Genomic DNA, 25,266 nt, shown 5'->3' with positions numbered 1-25,266 from the left:
CAGCCGCCTCTGAAGCTGGCCCTTCATCCTCAGGGCTGCTCCGCGGGACCCCACGGTCACTGGCACGGCCCATCCCCAGGCTCTGGGGGGCCATGCGGATGGTCACAGCACCACAGGCTGGAGTCCGGGATGGTAAGAGGCTCTCATTCTTTGATTTAGGCATGACTTGATTTATTCGCATCTAAACCAGTCTGTTTTCACTTCTTGGTAATGTAAACAAGGTATAGAGTTTTCTAACGTGTTTGTGCTTTCAGAGCTACCCGCAAGGGCTTCTCCAAAAGGCTAAACTTAGCAGTGAACTTGCCCAATCCAAAGACGGGGTGGTGTGATTGTGTACCAGGGTCTGGAGAGCTAGTCTAAAACTGCATGCTGGCATTATGTGACTTTTCATATCTTCTGCTCCAGAAGCAAAAAGTTTTCAACCAAATGGATGTGAACTAAACCAAAGTCGGCCGTGAGAATGAAAATGTGCCTCTGTCACACTTTAAGTTGTGCTGCCGCATGAGGATTCTAGCAGCCATGTGAAGTTCGAGATACAATCTCTGACCCACACTGGGGTCCAGTATCCGTTAAAAATTTTGGACATTCTGAAAACTCAGGGGGTATTTTTAGACTCGGCTTTTTTCCTACAAATGAGGAAGTCTGGCAGATGGCTCTTCCGGCTGGATTATTATTATTTTTTGCAGCTTTCTACTAATACAGTATGGAGAAAACTCTGGCAAGGCTTCTTTCTCCAAGGACAATGGGGGGAAAAGCCATTCTGCAAACACCGGGCAGCAGCTGCAGGGCTCAGGTCTCTAAGGACGCTGTGCCACTGGCTGTGTATTTCACGCTGCTCTCCTGTGACTGTGTCTAATCAACGTGGGGAGGCAGGGAAGGAAGTCTGAGCAAGAGCAAGTCATTTATCACAGCGCAGAGCAAAGACATCTGTGCGGGCCCGGCTCTCGCTCCAGCTGATAAGAGTGTTATTTGCCACCCAGAGAGGAAAGACTAGAGTATGTGGTTTTGGGCCCATGAAGCCACTTCCTTAAATCACATGACATCAGTTCATCTTATAGATGGTTTGCACTGGTTTCATGAAAGGCAAATCAAACTATCATTAACGAGGGAAAAGTGCCTTTAGAATGAGTATAGTCTTGTTATGTGTTGCTGAGTACATTCGGATTGACCTTGGCCTTGCATCTGACAGAACAATCCATTAGGGCTCAGAAAAGTCACCTTCGGAATGTTAAGCCTTTTGCAGGGATTCTGAAGAAATCTATTGCACACACAGACTGGAGATACAAAAACAATGTGATTGTCAGTCTGCTTTGATGGCCAGCTTCCCCTTTCATTTTCAAATCTGGTGTGTTTTTGTTCATTCAATAATTAAAGTGGCAATTCTCTAAGACAGCAGATCATATAGGTTTCCAAGGTGGAAGATATTTGATGCAGTTCATATGACAGATTTAAGAGAAGGGGTCACCCCTTTCCTCCTTATTTACATCTAAGCATCCCAACTGCCTGTTGGGTTTTTGTTACTGGGCGGGAACCTGGGCTTCCTGAGCTTTTTTGGTAGAGAAACAGTAGTAGTATCCCCAGAAGCCATGGAAACATGAAAATTCCACTTGTGGCTTGTACTAAGATTGACCAAAGTCTGCATTTGGAGGCTTCCCACTTCCACACACACACACACACACACACACACACACACACACACACAGAATTTATCCTGCAGCCACAGGAATCTGATTTTGTGTACATTCACTTGGTGGGCTTCACAGCTATGACTTCTCATAGTGACTAGATGCAGAAAAATTAACAGCCACAGTCTCAGGCGAGTTGTTAGGACTGAGAAATAACTTTTTCCATCCATGAGGCTATTCTGTGGTGGAACCAATCCTCATAGAGCCTGTCTGTCCCATGGGGACTGATGGAAATCTCACTGGGTCATCTCTGTGTTCCTTGCCTTTCAGAGGCTCAGCAACAGGTCAACAGGAATGGCCATCCTGGACTCATTCAGGCCCTAGTGATTTTCTTTCCTTCTTTCTAGAAATGAACATTTCTATGTTCATTTTCAACTTATCAAGTATTTCAAGCATACGATGAAGTTCAAAGAATAATTTAACTCACTTTCATGTGTCCCCCTAAGATTTTTTAAATATTAACATTTTGTTACCTGTTTTGGATTTTTTAAAATAAAATATTGCAGGTACAGTGGAAGGTCCCTGTCCATCCAATTTCCATTTCAATTTCCCCTTGCTACCCAGAGTCATCACTATCTTGAAGTTGATGAAGTTATTTCCATTTTACCACATATATGTAATATATAAAGAATACATAGCATCATTATGTGTTTTTAAATTGTATATAAATGGTATCACACTTTACATGAGGCTTTTGCAATCTACTTTTATTATTCAGCATTTTAAGAATAATTTTCATACTGGTACCTTAAAATCAAGTTTATTTATTTTTGAATGCTATGTGGTATTCCATTACAAGACTATACCACAGGGTAGCCACTCCTTTATTGATGGACATTGGACTGTTTATGATTTTGTTTTTGCTGTTAGTAACACTGTGAACAGTCTTGTCCATACATGAGTTTCTCTAGATCTGCCCTGTACAGTGCAGTAGCCACTAGTTAAAATGTGGTGAGCCTAAACTGCAATGTGCTGTAAATATAAAATACATACCAGATTTTGAAGACTTAGAATGAAAAAATATATAAAATATCTCATTAATAATGTTATATTCATTGCATGTTGAAATGACAATATTTTTATGCATTTTGTGAAATAAAATACATTATTAAAATTAATTTCATCTATAATTTGGCTACTAAAATTTTTTAAATTTTATATATATATACATGTATAGATATATGACTTGCATTATACTTCTGTTGAATAAGGCTGTTCTATCAATAGATCAGGAGTCAGTAATCCACCACCCACAGGCCAGCCATCTATGTCTGTGAATAAAGTATTACTAGAAAACGTACCCATTTGTTTACATATAATGGCTGCTTTCCTGCTACAACAGCGGAGTTGATACTTGCAACAGAGACTTATATGATCTGTGAGCCTAAAATATTTACCATCTGGCCTTTAAGGAAAAGTTTGTCTATCCCTATTTAACCTTTTTTGAACCAGGTTTTTAAAATATATTTTAAAGAAATATATTTAATATTGTGATCCAACACACATACACACACGAAACAAAAATTCCACAAAACAAAGTTTCACAAATCCTCACTCTATATTTTCATATTTTTTTCTGGTCTGTTCTTATTAAAATAAACTGCTAGTTGGTAAACTGCCTTGGCTCATGAAATTGACCTGGCCATTCATTCACTACTAGTCATTTGAAAATCATTGTTCCCTTTGCATCCGGCACTGCGCATTTTTCTTTCTTTTAATACTTCACTGTTATACTAAATAATTATGTGTGTGTGCATGTGTGTATCTGTATATACTCATACATACACACATTTATGTATTTCTTAGTTTCATCTATTTATATACATTTCATCTAGTGTTTTTCTGTACCAGCTCAGCAGCTATGGTGCTGGAATTTCTCCCTTGGCAGCTTTCTGAGCCTGAAAACCAAGAGACTCCAGGGGCCACTTTGAAGAGGGCAGCGTAGTTGGATTGCCATAGATCTGGCTTTTTTCCTAGACTGAGGACTTGTCGTTATTCACAGCTTCATATCTTGGCTTCATCTGCAAAAGCCATTATTGATGGATTTGATGAGGATAAAAATATTTTATGAACCTTTCTATGATTATATTTTGCCAGAGGGTAAAATAAAGATAATATACTGCCGTAGCACTTCCAAAAGATTTGATATCCCCACGGTCCCTACAGTGACATTGAAATATAAAGAATACTATTAGTTGTAACATTGCCATCACTGTCACACTTAGGTGTAACAGCTTTAAAACGTTTTTTAATCTGGTTCTAAGGGTTGGAGGTGGGGAGACAGACATGTTTCTAGGGAGCACATTTCATGGGAACGAACTTTCTCTAAACTTTTCTGTTAATGAACAAGGGATTCCAGTGCCTGTGAGGACCAGTACAGGGCTGTGCAATATTGAACACAGAGGATGATCGATACATTCTTGGCTGTAAGGTCATGTGCATTGAACGAGGCAGTTCTGATGCCAAATCAATACTGTATTGTGTATTTCCTACGGCAGGTATTGAGATATAGATCTGCCGTAGTGGGAGCAGGCATGTAATCAGGAAATACCAGTTCAGACAAATCTGGGTTACCACCAACAGGGAAAGGGCTGGATTGATTGTGGTCTGTCCCGCTGCGTGGGGAAAATGTCAGGTCAGAGTGAATATTCATGTAGTCCTTGGAAAGAGGGAAAGAGAAATCAATAAGCTAAACCTTCTACTTAATAATGGAACTGTTTTCTCCAAGGCGAGTTCTTTTTTCTTGAACTTGGTATTCCTGTCCCTGATGTATCGGTCATGCTATCTTAGAGATTCAATCAAAGATTTCATAGAAAGCCTAAGGGCAGATTCATTCCATAGTTCTGGAATAAGGGTTATGTTAACATGGTTCCATCTAAACATTGCACTAGATGTCTGGTTAAAATTGACCTTAAGTCCAAGGAATAAGCTAGACCCTTTGAAGCTATGTCAAGAGAATATCAGGCACAAAAGAAATCTCTTGTTTTTGGCCTGAATTTGCAATTCCCTTGTCCTGTGATCTTGCAAAACCTACCCAATCTCTGTGTATCTCTATACATTGGCTTGTATGATAATGTTTAATTTTTCTTTGTAGAGATGTTACATAGGATATAGTAGATGACGTAAATGTTTTGGCAGACGGGGCCAGAATATGAAGGCAGTTCCTCCCAAATCATGATTTTGGTGCTTTTCTAAATTTAATAGACTCACTTCTCCTTAACCATGCTTGAGAAATCTCCTGCCATTCATGTGCGTAAGGTTTCAGAAGAGTCCCTGTTCTCTCTTCCCCAAACTGTTTTTTTAAAACTTACTGGCACTGATCAGGCTTCAGGAGCATAGTAAGTTCATAATCCATCAGCTGGTTTTTGAATAGAAACCAAATTAATTACTTTTATCATTTGTCTCTACATTTTCCAGGCACCTTTTAAAAATGAACAAGAGCAGCTCTGATTTGGAGAAGGTGAGCCAGGGCTCTGCTGAGAGCCTTAGCCCATCCTTCAGGGGCGTCCACATCAGCTTCACCACGGGCTCCACAGACAGCCTGGCCTCCGACTCCAGGACCTGCAGCGACGGAGGTAACAGACTTGACCTTGATGGAGAGGCTTAGAGTCCCTGAGTCTGGAAGGCCAGCCTGGGTTAATTGCCTAGATTCGGAAGCGCCGAGCTAGACCTACTGTCTTGGTCCCACTTTCCCTGTGAAGTAGACTCTGCCAAGGAGCAGTTGACATTTATTCCCTATTGAATTTATGACAAGGTGCCTCATCCCATATCTCCCTCTCCAGTTACACACAGCGCATCCGCATGGCAGCAAGGTGGGAGGAGGCTGAAGTTGGAAGCATATCGAAAGACTCCTGATTCCTTGGGTAATGAGACATCTGTGTATAGGTCTGCGTTCCATTTCTGTCCTCAGGATTAGTTTACAGGGGATTGGGTGCATGCCAACCACAAATTCCCCCTCCTCCACCCTCTGGCTCTCTCATTCTTTCATGGGCACACACACACACACACACACACACACATATATGCACACACTTCCTTGGACACGCAGCAGGTGTTTACATAAGTGTGTGTTGAATTAAAGCATGAAGGCTTCATTAGACCACCATCCATCCCACTTTCTGGATTAAGCTCTAAGGCATAATATGTGGCTAAGTCCTGACTGGGTGTACAGTCGGCCCTTGGTATTCTCGGGCTCCGAATTCGCAGATTCAAAGAACTTCCAACCTCTGTTGGTTAAATCCGCGGATACAGAGGGCCGACGGTACTCCGCCATTTTGTATAAGGGACTTGAGCATCCACGAATTTTGGTAGCTGAGGTGATTCCTGGAACCGATTCCCCGCAGATAATGAAGGACGACTGTATTCCTAAAAAAAAGAACTCTTGCTTTCCTGTAGTTGTGATGGGTAGTATTAAAACCTTCACCCTTTAACACTTGTGTGTGTTTGTCCTCTCCTGCATTTCTCATTGACTTGCCCTAGCATGTTAGGTTTGGACGTGTGCTAGCATGACTGTCTTTCTCAGTCCTAAGGAAGTATTTCCTCTCAGTAGGCATTTTTGGAGTAGAGGGTTCCATTGTGCATTTACTGTCACCAACATTTTTCTGTCTAAAAGATTAACGCTGCTAAGACAAAAGCATATGTTGTACGTCAGCCTGTGGTGTGTTCTGATGGGAAACTTCTGACAGCTCTGACTTCAAAACAGGAAATATCTTAGCCTGATTTGGGTGGGACGTGGCAAAAGAGGATTTTCTTTCTCTGCAGATTTTCCTGGGTTTCTGTCTTTTTCCTTTTCCCATTCCATTGTGCAGAAATTCTACAAGGCACCTTATGCCATCGAAGGCTGGGCTGCGCACGTGAACCGTTAGTCCCTGTGCTGGTCAGCCCTGACCTGCTGTCTTGGGATTGTGAGCAATTCTGAGGGAGGGGTCTTTCATCCCGCACTTGCCAGCTGGTGTTGGTGAGAACTGGACTTAATTGCCCCAGCACTTTGCTTCTCAGAACCAGCGGATCATGCTGTTTGCTCTCAGGGCTCTTACACGGTCTAGCCAGGAAGGCAAGATTAAAATACGTGACATGTGGGTGGATGGGTGAAGCTAGGAAATTGGGCTGCTCAGAACAGGAGTGCTTATGAAAGCTTCCAGAGAGAGAGAAATCAATGAGTGCTGATGTAGGGTTCAGGGAAGGCTTTTTCCTTTTTTTTCTTTTGGGCCATGCCTGAGACATGCGGGATCTTAGTTCCCTGACCAGGGATTGAACCCGCGGCCCTGCAGTGGAAGCGTGGAGTCTTAACCACTCCACTGCCAAGAAAGTCCCAGAGAAGACTTTTTGAGGACATGGGACTTCAGCTCTTGTCTCCAGAGTGTTTAAAATTGAGAAGGTAGAGGGAGGAGGAGGGGTCTTTGCAGGTTAAGGAAACAATTCAAGAGGAGAGAAGGCACAGGGTTAGCGGTGCACATGGGGAAAGGGTCAGACCAGCCCGACGCACTTCAGTGGAAGCAAATGAGGGGCAGTGGGACATGAGGTGGTGGGAGGCTGGGGGCTGGATTGTACAAAGCTCTCAAAACCAGTTTGTGGAGTTTGGAAATAGGGAGCCACTTGAGGGTTTATGAGTACAATGGTGACACCTAACTCAGTCATTTTCGAATTAAAATGAACATATTTTCTTGTACGCCTGACACTGAAATCACATTGTAAATCAACTGTACTTCAATTTTTAAAAAAGAATATATTTTCATGGTTAGTCCTTTATCGTGAACGAGTTATTCAGTGGAAATGCACCTCGAAATTTAGATTCCTAGAAGATCAACAAAAAGGTATATATACCTTCTTACCGGACTCTGGCTTCTCAGAGCAAAGCAGTTTCTATCTGCTGCTCCTACTTATGGCTCTGTACCCAGAGCCATGCTTTGAAACTGGCAAGAGACCACAGGCATTCTCTCTCTCTCTTTTTTTCCTTTTCTGTGTCTCTTAAACATTAAGCTGGAGAATGTCCAGAACCGCAGGTCCTGAAATGTAAGAAACCCTTCATTCAACCGCTCATCAGTAGCCAAGACAGCTGGCTTTAATCTATTACTGAACAATTAGCTTTCCCTCCTGTGAATCCGTACTCACTTTTACCTCGTAGCTGAAATATTGACCCATCGTGCCTTTTGTTACTATTCGGCATCTAGCGCCAAAGCTGAGCGAGGGAATCCAAATAGGAGAGGTAGAGTTAGGTCAAGAATGTAGCGTCCACCTCTTTAATATTATATGTTAAGTCAAAAGAGACCATTCAACTATACATTGATTTTTGTCAGTAAGAATTCAGTAACGAAAACAATGCATTTCGTGGACTTTGTGCGTCTGTGGTATGGGTGGGCCTGGGGGAGTTAAGGACAAAGTCATTCCGGGGCATAGCATAGTAGTAGTTTGTGTAAACTTCTTGGAAGCTCATCAGGGTTAATGGTGAAAATTAGTTTTCTACCATTCAGGTTTTGTGGTCCCCCCAAATATAGTTTTAAATTTTCTAAGTAAAATAAACATAATTGAAAGCTATAACTTGGTTGCATTTTAAAAACGAGTGTGTCTAAACTTTTCGTTGACAAAATATTTTATATCAGTGTTAATGTCAGCTCTTTGTGCTTGTATCACATTCCATACTTCTCCAAGCACATCTGTTATCCCATTTGTCCATGTGGGCAGTTCCATTGAACAGTGGGTCAACTCGGTGAAAGGAAAAATCCATCTAAGCAGTTGTCGGGTTTATGCTTGGTTGGGGTGGAACAAACTGCATGCATTAGGACAGATCCATGAACGCTGCCAAGGGTAAGGTCCTCTGTAGTGGATGGATGGATGGGCGTGGGGGGAATGATCAGCAGAAATGGTCACCAGAAGACTCTTGTGCTTTTAAATGGTTACTTTTAAATATGCAGACCTCATAATTGCATTAAGATCATTTTCCCTTTTGATTTAGGATAACATTACAACTGAGTTCCACAGTTAAACGAACATCATAGATGCCAGGTTCCCCTCTTCCCGAAGGAGATGAGCGCTGTGTTGAACTGAAAATATGGGCAGAAGTGATAGATGAGAGGTCTAAATAACTATACAGTAGTGAATATACTTACAAACTCCCATGAAGCTATGCACCAAGGCAGTGTTTGTGTTCTGATTTTTTTGTAACTGGCAAACCAGAAACACAGAAAGTTAATTAAATATCTTGACAGTAGTCAGCTTGTGTTTCTCAACAATAATGCCAAGAAGATTTTTGAAATATAGACATTAATTCAGTCATTGGTTTGATAGATATTTGTTGAATACAAACTATGGGCTGGATACAGTTTTAGATGCTGAAGATACAGCAGTGACAAAAAATGCCCTGTCCCTTCCTTTCGTGGAGCTCACATTCTAGTGGGGAGAGATGGGCAATGAGGAAGATAAGGGACTAAAGTAGCCAGTGTGTCAGATGGCAGTAAGTGCTATGGGGAAAAGTCAGCCAGGAAGGGGCCAGGGAAGGGCAGGGAGATAGTACACAAAGACGTCAGTCAGAATGAGTGACAGCCTGACCCTCACTGAGCCCTTGCTCACCCACTCAGGCTATTACCTGAGACTCTAAGAAGAATAGTATTTTTAAAAGAGTCGTGTACCAGTGTTCACTGCAGGTCTATTTACAATAGCCAGGACATGGAAGCAACCTAAGCGTCCATCGACAGATGAATGGATAAAGAAGGTGTGGCACATATATACAGTGGAATATTACTCAGCCATGAAAAGAAACGAAATTGAGTTATTTGTAGTGAGGTGGATGGACCTAGAGTCTGTCATACAGAGTAAAGTAAGTCAGAAAGGGAAAAACAAATAACACATATATATATGGAATCTAAAAAAAAAAAAGGTTCTGAAGAACTTAAGGGCAGGACAGGAATGCAGACGTAGTGAATGGACTTGAGGACACGGGGAGGGGGGAGGATAAGCTGGGACGAAGTGAGAGAGTGGCGTGGACTTATATACACTACCAAATGTAAAATAGCTAATGGGAAGCAGCCGCATAACACAGGGAGATCAGCTCAGTGCTTTGTGACCACCAAGAGGGGTGGGATAGGGAGGGTGGGAGGGAGAACACAAGAGGGAGGAGATATGGAGATATAGGTATATGTATAGCTGATTCACTTTGTTATAAAGCAGAAACTAACACACCATTGTACAGCAATTATACTCCAATAAAGATGTTAAAAAAAAAAAAGAAGAAGAAATAGTATTTTTAAAAAGGTGGTCCTGGGAGTTCCCTGGTGGCCTAGTGGTTAGGATTCCAGGCTTTCATTGCCGTGGCCCAGGTTCAATCCCTGGTCAGGGGACTGAGATCCCACAAGCCGCACATCGCAGCCAAAAAAAAAAAAGAAAAAAGAAAGGTGGTCCTGAAAAAGGCATCTGAAACTCTCTAGCCAAAAATAGCGTGCTTTCTGACAATTAAGCAGGCTTGTTAGAACACTTGATCCTAAATTGGTGGGTTCAGTCTAATATATTACACTGATGTTTTGCTCTAACACAGTATACCCTCCCATCCCCCACGGAGACAGACTGAGTCACCGGTTCTATTCTGGGAGATGTGTTACTGAAGGATGGAGAAGTTATCCTAAAGGAAAAAATACGCATTTTTAAGATTGTCTGTGGCCTGAGCTCTCACAATATCTCTAAAGTGAAGCTTCATTTTAGTTTGAGCTATTCCCTTTAAACTAAATTTTTAAAAATATATTATTACTTCAATGAAGTCAATACATGTCTATGATAAAAATCCAAACAATGGAGAAAGATATAAAGTGAAAAGTCAGAGTCTTCAGACTCCCAGCTCCACCCCTCATTTGGAACATTTTTTTCTATATCATCCCAGAAGTTCGTATCCATATTTTAAATATAAACTTCAGTTCTACACATTTTTGTACTTAATGTATCTTGAAGTCCTTCAAATCAGAACCCCTAGGTCTACCTCATTTTTTTTCATGCTGTATATTTTTTTCATTGTATAAATTGGTTAAACCCTTCTCTTGTCAATGCATGTTTAGGTTACTTTCATTACAAGTCTGCAGGAAGATCCTGTGACGTACACCAAGATAATTTGGTGAGCATATCTGTAAGATAAATTACTAGAAGTAGAATCGATATGTCAAAATGTATATGCATTTTTAAACAGATGTTACCAAATTAACCTCTAAAAATGTCAGTTTATGCTTCTGTCAACAGCATGTGAAAGTGCCTTGAACTAACTTAATTTTACTGTTCATTTGGAAGAAAACCCATAATGATTTTGTTACAACAGGGGAAAGATCATGATTCTGGAACCACACATGGGCTGTAGACACGCAATATTTTCCACGAGCCTGTTTTCCAAACTGAGACAGTGCTTCTCCTGTTTTGCATGTCAATTGCCTACCCATCTGGATCACTGTTTCTTGGGATGATTAACTGGTCTGGAGAGACTTCTCACAAATGCCACATTTTCCATCCAATTGTAAAATGCTAATACTATGCTTCCATTTTCAGAGCACGTTTACCTTCTTGAAAAAGCAAGGGTTCCTCTTGAAGGAATGCTATGTGCCTTCCTTTAAAAAAAAAATTAGAGTTTATTCTGACCAAATTTTCCTTTGGAGGAAAAAATTCCTCTCTGTGAGGCTAGAACATCCCCTGTGCCACCACGCTTCACGTCTTCTGGGGGTGGGAAGAGGGGTTTTGGCCAAAACCTGTAAGACTGCCACTTCCTGTGTGACCCTGGCCTACACAGATGGCTTTAATTTTCTCACCTTGAACATGAAGGGATTGAACCAGGCCACAGGGTGTGGGCGAGGTTTTCTCCATCTGCTTTGTTCCCTCTGCCTTGCATTTTGTAGGTGCTCAAGAAATACTGAGTGAATGAATGGATTAATCTGTACAGCCGTTTCCAGCCAAATCTCTTATCCTCATTTTTAAAAACGACCCACAGAACACTCAGTGTTTCGAACAAAAGAAAATTCAATTTGCTTTCCTTTACTTTAAGTTGGAGAATCGTCAGACACCAAAGCTGAAGTTTGGAGCTGGGGGACTCTTAGCTGGGACCCTGCCCTTTGTCCCCACATTTGTTCTGGCCCAGCTGCCGTCAGGAGGCAGAGCCGGGCGCCAAGCAAGCCACACGGGCTCATTTATACGGTTCAAAACTGGACTGACCACTTCCTCCTGAAGCCCAGCTCTCATTTTGGCTATAGAGAGCAGTGAAAGTACCTATTAAAACCCAGCCAGAAGAGAGGACTCTATAATCAGAAAACCTCACAGTGCTGGGTTTGAACTTTTGGCCTGCATTTCTGCATAGGAGTTGAGCCTTTTTTTTCCCCACCGTGGAAATCCTGATTTCTCTTCCCTGCTTTATAAATATAATGGCACCAAACTGGTATACTTTCCTCTCCATCGTTTTAAGATCCCACCCAGTGCACCAAATGTGATGTGTAGTTTTTTCCTGGAAAACTTCTCTAGGAAGTTCTCTAGAAAACTTTTTTCTCTTCTCTGAAGCACAGGCACTAAGGAGATGCAGAGGTGTTCTGCTCTATAGCCGGCTGCAGGCTTGATATGCAGAATTGGAAATTGGAAGGAAAACTTAGGAAATGGGATTATGTAGCTCTCTGGCCCAATTAGGACTCAAAGTCATTAAAAAAAAAAACAAACCACTAATTATGTAACTATGATGTAGGCAGACTTCCCAGCAAAGTATTTTTCCATTCATATCCTTTTTACACCCTTAATTGTAAGCCAGAATTTGGAAACAGGGTGATCTAACACCGGCATAGAACCGGGATAAGCTGTGTCTGTGAGGAGGTGCCCCATGCGAGAGCCAACAACATGACAGAACCAGAGTGGGTCTTCTGGGGGGCTCTCTGGTCCCGCAGAAGACAGCTAACTGCTTGTCTCATGCTGGAGAAATCGGTTTCATCGAGAAGGGCTACACGTAGACATCTCCCTCCAAATATTAACAGCCAAGAATATTAACAGCTGAGATGTTATATGGTCCTGGGGTGCCTGGGGGCGATCAGAGTGAATTATGGTCTTTTTGCCTGGTGCGGGTCCACATCTGGAGAATGGTCAGAAGATGGTGTACCTGTTACCCAAGTAGGAGATTTTTTTTTTAATGCAAAAATCACAATATGTGCATGTAATGCCCAGTTATACAGAGGAAGTGCACATTTCAGATGAGCCTCACTTCACCAGATGGGCTCTGTGTAATGCAGTCCTTTACAACCTCTGGGGAAGTGCATGGCTAGGAGCCTTCCTGTGCCGTGCCGTCCTCTGATTACCGTGTGCTTTAGGCAGTGATTGTTGGGTGAGAAACACCTAACATCTAAGAAATAACGAAAAATGAACCAGTCCACATGCTAATCCCTGAACCCGCACCTCCTTCTAATACCCAGTACTCCTGCCCCTACTTAGCTAAATGGTTATGGGATATAGATCTGATCCAAGCCATGCACTCACAGTTCCCACAAGAAAGCAAGAGAACACACACAGGGCAAAGGAGAAAATCACTTCCTTCCAACTGCCTGAACACACGCGTTATTTTCTGTGCTAAAGCACAACCTCTTGGTTTTCTTTGGTAATCTAGGGAATGAGAAGTGTTACCGATATATATATATATATATATATATATATATATATATATATATTTTTTTTTTTTAAGATTCCTGCTATCCTTAAAGATTGAAAAGTTTTCCAGCAGCAGCTTGTGGGAACTAGAGATAGAGGAACAGTGGAAGCAAGATAACCATCTGCCTAGAGGTATTTTATTTCAGGGGCAGCTTTGAGACAAAATGCGCATGAGGAGTTGTTGAAAATGGAGAGAATGGCTGAAATTATAGACTATTAGTGCTGGAAGGAGCCTTCGCAGGGATGCAATCCGGTCAGTTTTTGTTTTTGTTTTTTTGCGGTACGTGGGCCTCTCACTGCTGTGGCCTCCCCTGTCGCGGAGCACAGGCTCTGGACGCGCAGGTTCAGCGGCCATGGCTCACGGGCCCAGCCGCTCCGCGGCATGTGGGATCCTCCCAGACCAGGGCACGAACCTGTGTCCCCTGCATCGGCAGACGGACCCTCAACCACTGCGCCACCAGGGAAGCCTCCCGGTCAGTTTTTAAATGAGGAAATTCAGCCGAGTAAGATTGACAGCTTACATCAGGGTTCATCCCGCTGTGCGCCCTCAGATCAGACCAGAGGCAGAAAGGGATGTGTTGAAAGCGTCAAGGAGAGCTGTAGGGGGAAGCCCAGGAAGACAAACCAAAGAAAGGGGTGGGAATAAGCATAAGGCTTAAGGAGGGGACTAGCCATGAAACTGATTTGTCAAAAACCTCCCCAGCCGGTTGGACGGGGGACCCAGGAGTCCTGACCATAGGCAGGCTGTCCCTGTCTGGACAGGGAGACTGGAGGCGCTGAGTAAAGCGTTGACCGGGATTCTGATCACGCTCTGCCTGCCCCCTCCCCAACCCTTATCTTCTGCGTGTTGATAATGCATCTCTTTGCACAAACCTGGTTCCCAGCTCCTGTGTTCAACTAGCTGCGTTTACCAACTCTGTCCTCCTGGGGGCTTTGCGCTGGAGCTTGTACTGTGCAGGAGGCCCCTGCTGTCACTTACTGATGCTGGTCAGTGGGGCTGAGGCACGGACATCGGCGCCTGAGGACATGGTCATCCACCTGGCTCCCTCCTGCCGGTGGAGCACCCCCATGTAAGGAGGCCCCCGTGTTGATGGGAGAGGCTTGGTGCCAGCCCATTCTGTCCCTCTTTGGCTGGAGAAAGCAGAGAGGGACTCAAGCAGAGACAGCTGTCACCTGTTCAGAAGCAGCCCTGCGAAGGCCATGTGCCTCTGAGTGAAGTGACACAAAACTAACAGACAGTTTGCTTCCTTTGGGGCCTTTCTCCACTTACCTCCGGCCTCTGTATTTGTTGTGCGTCTTGCATCTTGGTCGTCCTGCTAAGGTGGGAGGGGGTCCAGAGAGGCACTATGTGCCCCGCCCTTGGGCTACATGCACAGTCAACTAAATGAGGGGCACACATCATAACTGCCTATTTCCTTGAATCTGAGACCCATGTTTCTTTCACATTTTAACCTTCAGGATAATAGGATGTATTTTATAATGTATGGATACAGTTAATGTTTTGGTTTTTTTTTAATCCCCTTAAAAACTGTTATTAAAATATTGGGTACATCTTTGAGTCAGTTCTTAGAATGAAAGAAATGAGTATTATTTTCAATTGGCCCTTTCTTTTCTCTGATGTCAGTACCTTTTCTTATATATTTTTTACCTGAACTCTTGTTTCATTGTGAACTCTCCATTTCATACATTGATATAAAGAGTAAGTCCAGTCTTCGCTCTTATCTCACAGTCTGTGACATTTCTGAAGGTCCCCATGCTCTGCGGAGGCCTGAGGCAGTGATGGAACTTTCCCCAAATCACATCAATATCCACGTGCACCTCTGGGAACTGTGGGGCCTGGGAACCACTCGCTTTCCCTTGAAATCTGTTTCTTCTTATGAAATCACATTCTCTGTCTTCTGAAATGTCTGTGGGCCTGCACTGTCCCCCAGGCCATCAGGGCATTTGTCAAAACTCAGAGAATTATACCCTAAAAAGGAGGAATTATACTGTAGCTAAATTGTACCCTCTATAAACTGACATTTTGAAAAAATCCAGCCAAGCCACACATGTTGAAGTTTGTTGGTGCTGTTGCAACATTGTTTGCAAAATATTAGAAGCAACCTAAGTGTCCATCCACGGGGGAGCAGTTAAATAAATTATGGTACTTGCATGTGATGGTACAGTATGGGATAGCTTTTAAAAAGAAGTAGATAGACCTGAACATCATCTGATGTGGAATATCTCCAAGCCATAGTGGCAAGTGAAGAAAAGGAATACTGCAATCAGTGGGCACCGTTTGCTCTCCTTTGTGTAAATGTGTGTGTGTGTGTGTGTGTGTGTTTGGGTTGTTTGGCAGATCTCCAGGAGGATGTGTGGGAAATTGCCCGCCATGTTTCCTCCGAAGAGAGGGACTGGGCGCTAAGGAACAGGGTAGGAGGAAGACTTCATTGGCATTGTACACCTTTTTTGCATTTTGAGTCGTGTTCATTGTGCATATGTTGTCTCTTCAAGAAATAGATAAAAACAAAATAAAATACATTGCTTTAATGGAAAGAAAAAAAAAGGCCCACGGGACCCTGGAACTGAGTGGCCTGGGCCCCCGGTCTGATGGTTTCTGTTTCTCTTTTTCAGGTCCATCATCTGAGCTGACTCACTCGCCCACCAGCAGCGGGAAGGAGCTCTTCAGCCCCGTTCCCTTCCCTTCGGGCTCCACTGAGGATGTGTGCCCCGGTGGCCCCCTGCAGCCCCCACCTCTCCCCCAGAAGAAGCTAGTGAGCCGGGCGGCCTCTTCTCCGGATGGCTTCTTCTGGACCCAAGGCTCCCCCAAGCCAAGAACAGCAGGTCCCAAGCTGAACCTCAGCCACTCAGAAACCAACGTCTGTGTCCATGACGAGTCCCACTTCAGCTACTCCTCAGGCCCCGGCAGCCGCCACCAGCACATCTTCTCTGCTTCCGAGCCTCTGGAGAAAACGTTCAAAGACAATGGCCCCTGGGGCCCAGCGCCAGGACTGGCGGGCAGCCAGAGCCTGCAGGGCAAAGGGGCCTCCTCGGCCGCGGCCTCCCAGCTGAGCGTGTCCAGCCAGGCCTCGGCGGGCAGCGCCCAGCTGCAGCTCCACAGCCTCCTGAGCAGCATCAGCAGCAAGGAGGGCACCTACACCAAGCTGGGAGGGCTCTACGCCCAGTCCTTGGTCCGCCTCGTGGCCAGGTGTGAGGACCTCTTCATGGGCGGCCAGAAAAAGGGGCTGCACTTCAGCGAGAATAACTGGTCCCTGTTCAAGCTGGCCTGTAACAAGCCCTGCTGCGATTCGGGGGATGCCATTTATTACTGTGCCACCTGCTCCGAGGACCCCGGCAGCACCTACGCTGTGAAAGTAGGTACCAACCCCTCCTCCCATTCCACAGTGCCGCCAGCCGGTCCTGGCTGGGGGGGCAGCGCTATGGCTGGGGAAGTCATTTCCCCTCAGCCAGCTCCCGAAGGAGGGTAGTTTCCAAAAACTGCTCGGCGATCTCACTCTGCCTGGTCCAGGACGCGGTGCAATGTGATTTGTACAGTGAATAGAAGGTTCATTCTGTGCTTTCAGGAACGAGCCTGCATGATCGAGTTGGATTAAGACAGTTGCCTGTTAATGTAATGGAGAACTCATTCATTTATTCAGCAGGTTTCTATTGAATGCCTACTATGAGCCAGGTATTTTGTAAAGATCTGAGTATATAGAGGTGAACATATGGTTCCTATGGAGCTTATAATCTAATACGGGAGATAGGCAATTAAGACATAGTGCTTAAAATAGAGCCGGAAGGAGAGTTAGACCCAAACATCATCTTGAACCACAACAGTAATATTATTAATAGAGCAGTCAGTACACAACTAGACTCTTGGATGGGCGTGTTAACTACACGACCTCAAATCCTCACAGGGCAGGTAGGTGTTACAGGTGGGAAATCTGAGGCTCAAAATGATTAAGTAATCTGCCCACAGCTGGCAGGTGGCTAAGATGGATCTGAAGTCTTCTTTGTCTTGTCTCAAAGCCTATGCTACCACCCTTTCAGTTAAGAAAAATGAAGCTCAGAGAAGTTAAGTGACTAGCCCAAAGTAACACAGCTGTTTAATCGTTGGCCCTGGATCAGGGCTGTTGCTAGCACGCCCCATTGCTCTTTTGGGGCACAGCTCTGAGGAAGCTGGTGGAGCTGTCTGTATCCATCTGGCCCCTCTGGTGGCCCCTTTTCTCATCTTCTTTTGGTGTCCCTTGAGTACCTGGTGGTCTGTGGTCCTTCTATAAATGCAGGCTTTTGTGAGGAGTGAGAAGGGAACCCTGAACTCTTTTCTGCCATCACCTGCCCCAAGACATTCTTTTATTTCTAATTAGAAAAAATGCAAACAGTGAACTAACGTGAAACGGTCTTGGCGGGGTGGCTTCCTTCTTACCAGTAAGATTTTTTTTAATACTATGATTATTAGCCAAGGAAAATTGCAGTGAATTTTACTGTGAGATTTTTCTTTTAAAAAATTGGTGACACCACCATAAAATATAGATTGGGAACCCCTGATTTATTTGTTCAAGGGGCTCTGTATAATTACTCGCTGCCTTCTTGCAAAAAAACTAGGCAGGAAGGTAGCTATTAGGAGGATCCAGTTCATTGTCAGAAATCAAGGCCCCAAAAGACTAGATAGATTTTTGAACTTCATTGCCTCTTTATATCTGAACTCGGCAGCTACTCTCTTGTTGAGCTACCCTACCTGGTCACCCCCCCAATCACAATTAAAAGAAAAAGAAACAACCCCAGCGTTTCCCTTCCTATTAGCCGGGTGCTATATCCAGTAAAGAAAGAGTGAGTAGACCCTCCAGAGAGCTGGACATGGTCAGCCTGGTCATCGCTGGTGGCCCAGAGCCAGGGGCCTGTATCCATGCAATGAAAGGGATGTAAGTTTGAGCTCCTTGAAAGTCAAGGGGATGGAGGTGCCTTTAGGAAGTTCTTTGCTTCTGCCAACCTAGTGGACCTGAGAAAGGGATTTGTGAATAATGTCTCTGCTTCCACCCTGAACATTTCCTGTGTTCAAGTGCATGTGTTACTCTCCCCCGCCTCCTTGGGCTGGACCTGGGCAGCTCCTTCACTGCCAAGAGACAGCTGACTTCTCCATTTTGAGGAGGAAAGAGCCTGGTGGGACAGGCTTAATCCCTCTTGCCCATGGGGTAGAAAGTGATATGGCCCAGGGGGCCACGTGGTGCAAGATCTGCCGCTGGATCAGAACCTCTGGGCAAAGGGGTTTGTTTTTTATATCCATGATGGTGATGTGCAACTTGGATTCTAGGACCTCCTGTAACAATGTAGAATTAGCCAGTTCTCCGAAGAACAGTGCAGAAATTTCAGCATTTCCAGAGGATGTTAAAAGGCAGCATCGTTCATTGCATTCGAAATCTAAACCATAAGGAAGCCAGCGATAGACCTTGGTCCTCTTAAGGAAGAGAGTCCCCGGGGTCTCCTCTTTGATTTTGCTGGAGCCTTGGCAGCTCAGGGACTATCTCTGTAATGTATGAAAAGAAAATCTGGAGAAGAGCTTCCAGTATTCAGAGTCTGGGGAACAACAATATCAATTTGCAAATGGGCCTGGCCTTGGGGGGAGGGGAGGGGGGCGGGGCACGGAGCATCCTTCCACACTGCTGTTGCACTTCATTAGTGCTGATCCTAGATGGAATACAGTCATCTGAATCGGCTGAATCCCCAGGAGTGGGGAGCGGGGCTCCTTCCCACACCGCCTGGCTGTGGCTGAGCTCATTTCATCCGTGCCTGGGAAGCAGGAGCTTCAGTTGCAGGCTCGCACCTGCTCAGGCTGACGCTGGTCCCTCCGTTTGTGGGCTTGGCACCCTGTAGCCGCGAGGAGGTGAAGCCAGCTCATGTAGCCCAGCTCCACGAGTATGAGGAGGGAAAAAAATGCCTTAGTTGTGTGTGCTTTCGAAGCTGTTTCATGCCTCAGTCAGCCAGAACTCCGGTAATTAGGGACCTGCGCTAAGCGGGCTGGGCCTTTTTTATTTAACAGACGTGACTTAGCCCAGATTTTCAACCACGAATCAGGCCGTGGCACTAAAGTTTAAAGTGAGACTTGGCTCAGTGAAACGTTTGAAATTTGAGCTGAACCAAAGGTCTATGTGAAGGTCTTGAGCCAGAACCCAAGCACAGACTCCCTGAAAATGAACTTGGGGGGCGGTGAGGGGAGATGGGGTGGAAAAGAAGCCGCCCCCTCCCTCCGCCCCCTCCTCTCCCCTCACCTCTAATTTGACACCGTAGAATGATCTTGGCGGCGGCCCAGGGCTGCTCTTGCGCTCTGTCTTTTGTTCGAGGCAGTGAGGAAGCTGCAGGTCTTGCCAGAGGGACCAGCTCACTGATTCTGAAATGCATCCAGGCCACTTGTCATTTACTCTCCTCTTTCATTTACACCTCTGTGCGAAGTGCCTGGAGCTCCCAAGGAGAGTGTTTGCCGGGCCCAGGCCTTTGATACCCTGGAGAAAGGGGATCCTTGGAAACACAGCCCAGGCCCCGGCAGCTGAACCCTCTGGGTTTGTACAGCCAGCCAGCTCTGGAATTGCCCAGCACCACCACATGGCTACAGCCGGACCCGCAAGGGCAGTCACCATAGCAACCTCTCCCGGTGGGTGCTCGCCTGGGCATTGTGTTGAAAGCCACACCTGTGTTGTGTCCTTTAATGCTCCCAGTGGCCCTGTGAAGAGGGACACTGCCCCTGAGATACAGAGGAGAAACACACTTGGGGATAAATACCATTGATCTTCAGTATTCGTGGATCCTGCGTTTGTGAATTCGATGCTGAAACTTACTCGTAACCCCACATCAATACTTGGAGGGCTTTGGGGTTCATTACTGAACTGGCACACAGTGGGCGGGGGCGGAAATCCGGGTCATCTGACTTGCAAATCTTCAGCTGAGGTGGTACAAAGGGACCCTCCGCCTTCTTGTTTCAGCTGTCATACTGTACACAGGTGTACTTTTTGTGTCTATTTAATGCCTCATTGTCACACTTTTGTGCTTTTCGTTGGCGATTTCGCTCTTTAAAATGGCCACGCTGAGCGCTGAAGTCCTGTCTCGTGTTCCTAAGGTCAGGAAGGCTGTGATGCACCTTTGAGAGGGTGTTAGATCAGCTTAGTTCAGGCATGAGTTACACTGCTGTTGGCCGTGAGTCAGTGTTAGTGCATCAGCAGTATCTATGAATAAGGCATCTTTAAACAGAAACACACACAGTATACAACAAGGTTACATATTGATAAGTTGGTGAACACCTTGTGACCAGAGGCTTGCAGGAACTTCACATTGTGTTTCCCAAGGAGCAGTGGTTCAGCATTCATGCATTCAGTGTTTGTGGCTACGTAATAGAACATAACGACCACAAATAACAAGAATCAAGGGAAAGTTGCCAATGTTTGCAGAGTTTATATTTAAACTAAGGTCCTTTTCACTCCAAAGCCCATACTTTTCACCTCCAGAACACTTCTTAGCTGTATAATCTAGGGCAAATAATTTAACCTCTTGAAGTCTCAGTTTCCTCCTCTGTAGTAGCATCTACCTCATTGAGTTGTTCAATGAGATTTAACGAGACACTACATGACAAAATGCTTGGTAGGCATGGTGCAGGAGTTCGGTAGGTATATGTTGTAGTTGAGAAGCCCTCACTGGAGGGGATGACATTAGTATCCATGGATGGCACAGCAGACAGGTCCATACACAGGGGTTGGTATTTATATGCAAGACTGTTTTTTGAGGACCCCTCCCAAATTTCCTTTAGTGTAATAGTGTTCCAGAAGACTGCCATTTAAAAACTGAACACAGGGCTTCCCCGGTGGCGCAGTGGTTAAGAATCCGCCTGCCAGGGCAGGGGACACGGGTTCGATCCCTGGCCTGGGAAGATCCCACATGCCACGGAGCAGCTAAGCCCGCGCACCACAACTACCGAGCCTGCGCTCTGGAGCCTGTGCTCTGCAACAAGAGAGGCCACAACGATGAGAGGCCCGCGCACCGCAACGAAGAGTAACCCCTGCTTGCCTCAACTAGAGAGAGCCCATGTGCAGCAATGGGGACCCAACACAGCCAAAAATAAAAACTGAATATAGCTGGGTGTGCTTGGATAAGAAAGAGCCTGCAGCAGTGCCTTTTAGGCATGCATTCTGAAATCACTTTTGTTAGTAATAGGAAGCACTGTCTGGGATAAAATGTACTTCCCTTTTATTTCTATTCTACCTTTCTAATAGAGGGATCAATAAATTAATGTGTTCTCTCCCCCAAGCCCTCCAATTATCTTTTAAAAAGTTTGCTCGGAAGCGGAGCTCTTTTATGCCAGGTTTTATGCTGAGCTTTGTAGAACTGCAATATAAATAAATCTCTTTGAAAAGGTACTTGCAGCAGAACTTCTAAAAACGTCACCTGTAAGCATTGTGGTGCTCCATAAACACTGCTGTACTCATCGGAGTGCAGCACCCCGAAGGGTTATTTTTGGATTGTTTGCAGGATGATATTTTATAGATGGAGGCGAAATGCCTTTCTTCTAAGGATTACGCACTGATCCCTACCTTTCTACAAAGTACGGCTGGGGTTGCATCATCTCCTTTTGAGAGGGGCACCCACAGACCATATACTGTCCCTTTCAGTGTAATTAGAGGGAAATTGAGGCCTGACAGGGGGCCATTGTGTCTGGCTCAAGACTCTTCAGTTGTGTGGCCACCAGATGAGGGTTCCTGTTGCTCAGGATCCTTAGTTGGCAGTCGCTGTCGTTAGTACAAGAAGATGTAGAAGAGGTGGGAAAGACACTGGGAATTCCCCAAAGGAGCTTGAGATCATCCGTCTGTTTATTCCCACCTCTGGTTCAGAGGGTGCCGTTGGGCCCTCTGGGTTCCCTATTCTCTGGAGAGCTTTCTGTTTTCTTTCAGCTGCTCTGACTCACCCTTGGAGGAAAAGCTCGTGGCTTCCACTTAGCGGCTCCACTGAAATCAGCCCCACAGGTTGTGCCAGCTGGTAGGCATGGCATATGTACCTGGATCTAGAAACTAGGGCAGCCTAAGAGAATTTGACCAAGTCCTAGAGGTTTAGGGCCTGCATCTGCCCCCGAGATTCCCCAAGAAGGGAACACCCCAGGGGTCGAACACATCTATTATAAGGTAGCTGCCAATTCAGGTGCGAGGGCTGAGGAGTGAGGCTGACTGCCTGTGTAAGCTCTTATCTGGCTTCCTGAGAATTTGTCCAGCCTACGCTCTGGGCATGGGGACGTCTTCCTACCAAGGGAACTCACTCTTGCTGGGTTGTGTGATAATTTTAGGTTTAACTTGTTAAGAAATTGCGAAACTGTATTCCAAAGTGGTAGTACCATTTGACATTCCACCAGCTATAAATGAGAGTTCCCATTTCTCCACATCCTCATAGACACTTGCTGTTATCATTTTATTATAGCCGTTCTGGTGGGCCTCACCTGGTCTCTCATTGTGGTTTTGACTTGCATTTCCCTTATGATTCATGATGTTGAACATCTTTTCATGTGTTTATGGCCAATTATATATTTATTTGGTGAAATGCATCTTTTGGCCACTTTTTTTTTTTTTTTTTTTTTTTTTTGCGGTATGCGGGCCCCTCACTATTGTGACCTCTCCCGTTGTGGAGCACAGGCTCCGGACGCGCAGGCTCAGCGGCCATGGCTCACGGGCCTAGCCGCAGCATGTGGGATCTTCCCGGACCGGGGCACGAGCCCGTGTCCCCTGCATCGGCAGGCGGACTCTCAACCACTGCGCCACCAGGGAAGCCCCTTGCCCACTTTTTGATTGGGTAATTTATCTTATTACTGCGTTGCAAGAATTTTTGGTAAATTCTGGATAGAAATCATTTTACTGGATATGTGTTTTGCAAATATTTCCTCCCACTCTATTACTTGTCTTTGCATTTTCTTAGTATCTTTTGAAGCATACAAGTTTTGAGTTTCAGTAAGGTCAAGTTTGTCCATTTTTTTCTCCTATGGACCATGCTTTTGGTGTGGTATCTGAGAAACCCTTGCTCAACCTGAGGTCTCAAAGATTCTGTCCTGTGTTTTCTTCAAAAGTGCATATGTTTTGGCTCTCACATCTAAGTCTCTCCATTTCGATCTAGGGCTCTGGGATCCATTTTGAGTTAATTGTGTGTGCGGTGTGAGATACGGGTGTAAGTTCACCGTTTTGCATGTGGATATCCAAACGTCCCAACCCCAGTTGCTGAACCGAATGATGGCTCTGGCCCTTTGACCTCACTGCCCCTTTCCCCCACAGATCTGCAAAACCCCTGAGCCCAAAGCAGCCTCGTACTGCAGCCCTTCCGTGCCCGTGCACTTCAACATCCAGCAGGACTGCGGCCACTTTGTCGCCTCGGTGCCCTCCAGCATGCTTACCTCTCCCGATGCGCCCAAGGACCCCCTGTCTGCCCTGCCTTCACATCCCCCCGCCCAGGAGCAGGACTGCGTGGTGGTCATCACCCGAGAGGTACCCCACCAGACCGCCTCGGACTTTGTGCAAGACTCAGCCACCAGCCACCAGTCTGAGCCCGAGGTTTACGAGCGGCGCGTGTGCTTCCTGCTTCTGCAGCTCTGCAACGGGCTGGAGCACCTGAAGGAGCACGGCATCATCCACCGGGACCTATGCCTGGAGAACCTGCTGCTGGTGCACTGCGCCCCGCAGGCCTCCCCGGACCCCTCCTCCGCCACCTCCTGGGCCCCTCCCACCACCTTACCCCCCGCCCCTGCCGCTACCCCTTCCTCTTGCCCCTCGGCCGGCGTCACGCCCACCCCTCCGGCTGGCCCCGCCTGTCAGGGAGGGCCCGGCGAGAAGCACTTGCCCCGACTCATCATAAGCAACTTCCTGAAGGCCAAGCAGAAGCCGGGCGGGTCCGCCAACCTGCAGCAGAAAAAGAGCCAGGCCCGCCTGGCACCAGAGATTGTGTCTGCCTCCCAGTACCGCAAGTTCGACGAGTTCCAAACGGGCATCCTCATTTACGAGCTCCTCCACCAGCCCAACCCGTTCGAGGTGCGGGCGCAGCTGCGGGAGCAGGACTACGGGCAGGAGGACCTGCCCCCACTGCCCGCGCTGTCCCTCTACTCGCCGGGCCTGCAGCGGCTCGCGCACCTGCTGCTGCAGGCCGACCCCATCAAGCGCATCCGCATCGGCGAGGCCAAGCGCGTGCTGCAGTGCCTTCTGTGGGGACCCCGGCGGGAGCTGGTGGAGCAGCCGGGCACCTCCGAGGAGGCGCTGTGCGCCACGCTCAGCAACTGGATCGACATGAAGCGGGCCCTGATGATGATGAAGTTCGCCGAGAAGGCGGTGGACCGCCGGCGCGGGGTGGAGCTGGAGGACTGGCTGTGCTGCCAGTATCTGGCGTCGGCGGAGCCCGGAGCTCTCTTACAATCGCTGAAGCTCCTGCAGCTTCTGTGAGGCAGCCCCCGTCCCACGTGCTGCCCCCAGCCCCGCCCTGCCTTGCCTTGGAAACATCTGTGTCTCCTGGGAAATGGTACAAATGACTGTTGTACTTGGATGTTATATATATGTGTGTGTGTGTGTGTGTGTAAGATATAAATACAAAAGACTGAGGATGTCACTGCCCACCCTGGTCTGGCCTCCTCTCCTCCCCTAGCCTTGAAATTTTCGCCTACAATTGTGTACATTTCTAGCTTATTGCAAGGTCCTGAGGACAGTGTGGCCAGCAGAGTGAAGCCTGGACTCTGGTCTCACTACCCCATTATGGGCTCTCTTTACCCTCTTGTCAAGTGGCTATTTAAAAAAAAACCAAAAAACTCTCCATTTTTAATTAAAATTTTCGGTTGACTCATGAGTAAAGACAGCTCTTTTATCCTCAAGTGCCCAAGTGCGTTAATACCTTTGGCGGGTAAAATTGTTTTTAAGCCCCTGAAGCAGTGGCTTCAAGACCACCTGAACTGTCCTCTATCTTACAC

The 25,266-nt window shown here is 46.0% G+C and overlaps 1 protein-coding gene across 5 annotated transcripts in view; it reads left to right on the top strand.

Moving 5' to 3' along the window:
- Nucleotides 1-24,916, top strand: part of PRAG1 (PEAK1 related, kinase-activating pseudokinase 1) — a 47,395-nt gene extending 22,479 nt beyond the window's left edge. For 4 of the 5 annotated variants that reach the window (XM_030762560.2, XM_030762559.2, XM_089903679.1 and 1 more), the window contains 4 exons: nt 5,103-5,260; nt 5,468-5,548; nt 15,936-16,675; nt 23,594-24,916. In XM_030762560.2, coding sequence (XP_030618420.2) covers nt 5,103-5,260; nt 5,468-5,548; nt 15,936-16,675; nt 23,594-24,748 — 2,134 coding nt within the window. In that variant the 3' untranslated portion in view covers nt 24,749-24,916. The remainder of the gene's footprint in view (nt 1-5,102; nt 5,261-5,467; nt 5,549-15,935; nt 16,676-23,593) is intronic. The other variant, XM_022571118.3, reaches the window with a different exon arrangement.
- Nucleotides 24,917-25,266: the final 350 nt, after the last annotated feature.

The sequence above is a fragment of the Delphinapterus leucas genome, chromosome 21 (assembly GCF_059928025.1).
Source record: "Delphinapterus leucas isolate spDelLeu-1000000601 "Yukka" chromosome 21, BTC_Dleu_Yukka2, whole genome shotgun sequence".
In the NCBI taxonomy this organism is placed as follows: Eukaryota; Metazoa; Chordata; class Mammalia; order Artiodactyla; family Monodontidae; genus Delphinapterus; species Delphinapterus leucas.
This window is presented reverse-complemented; position numbering and strand designations above follow the sequence as displayed.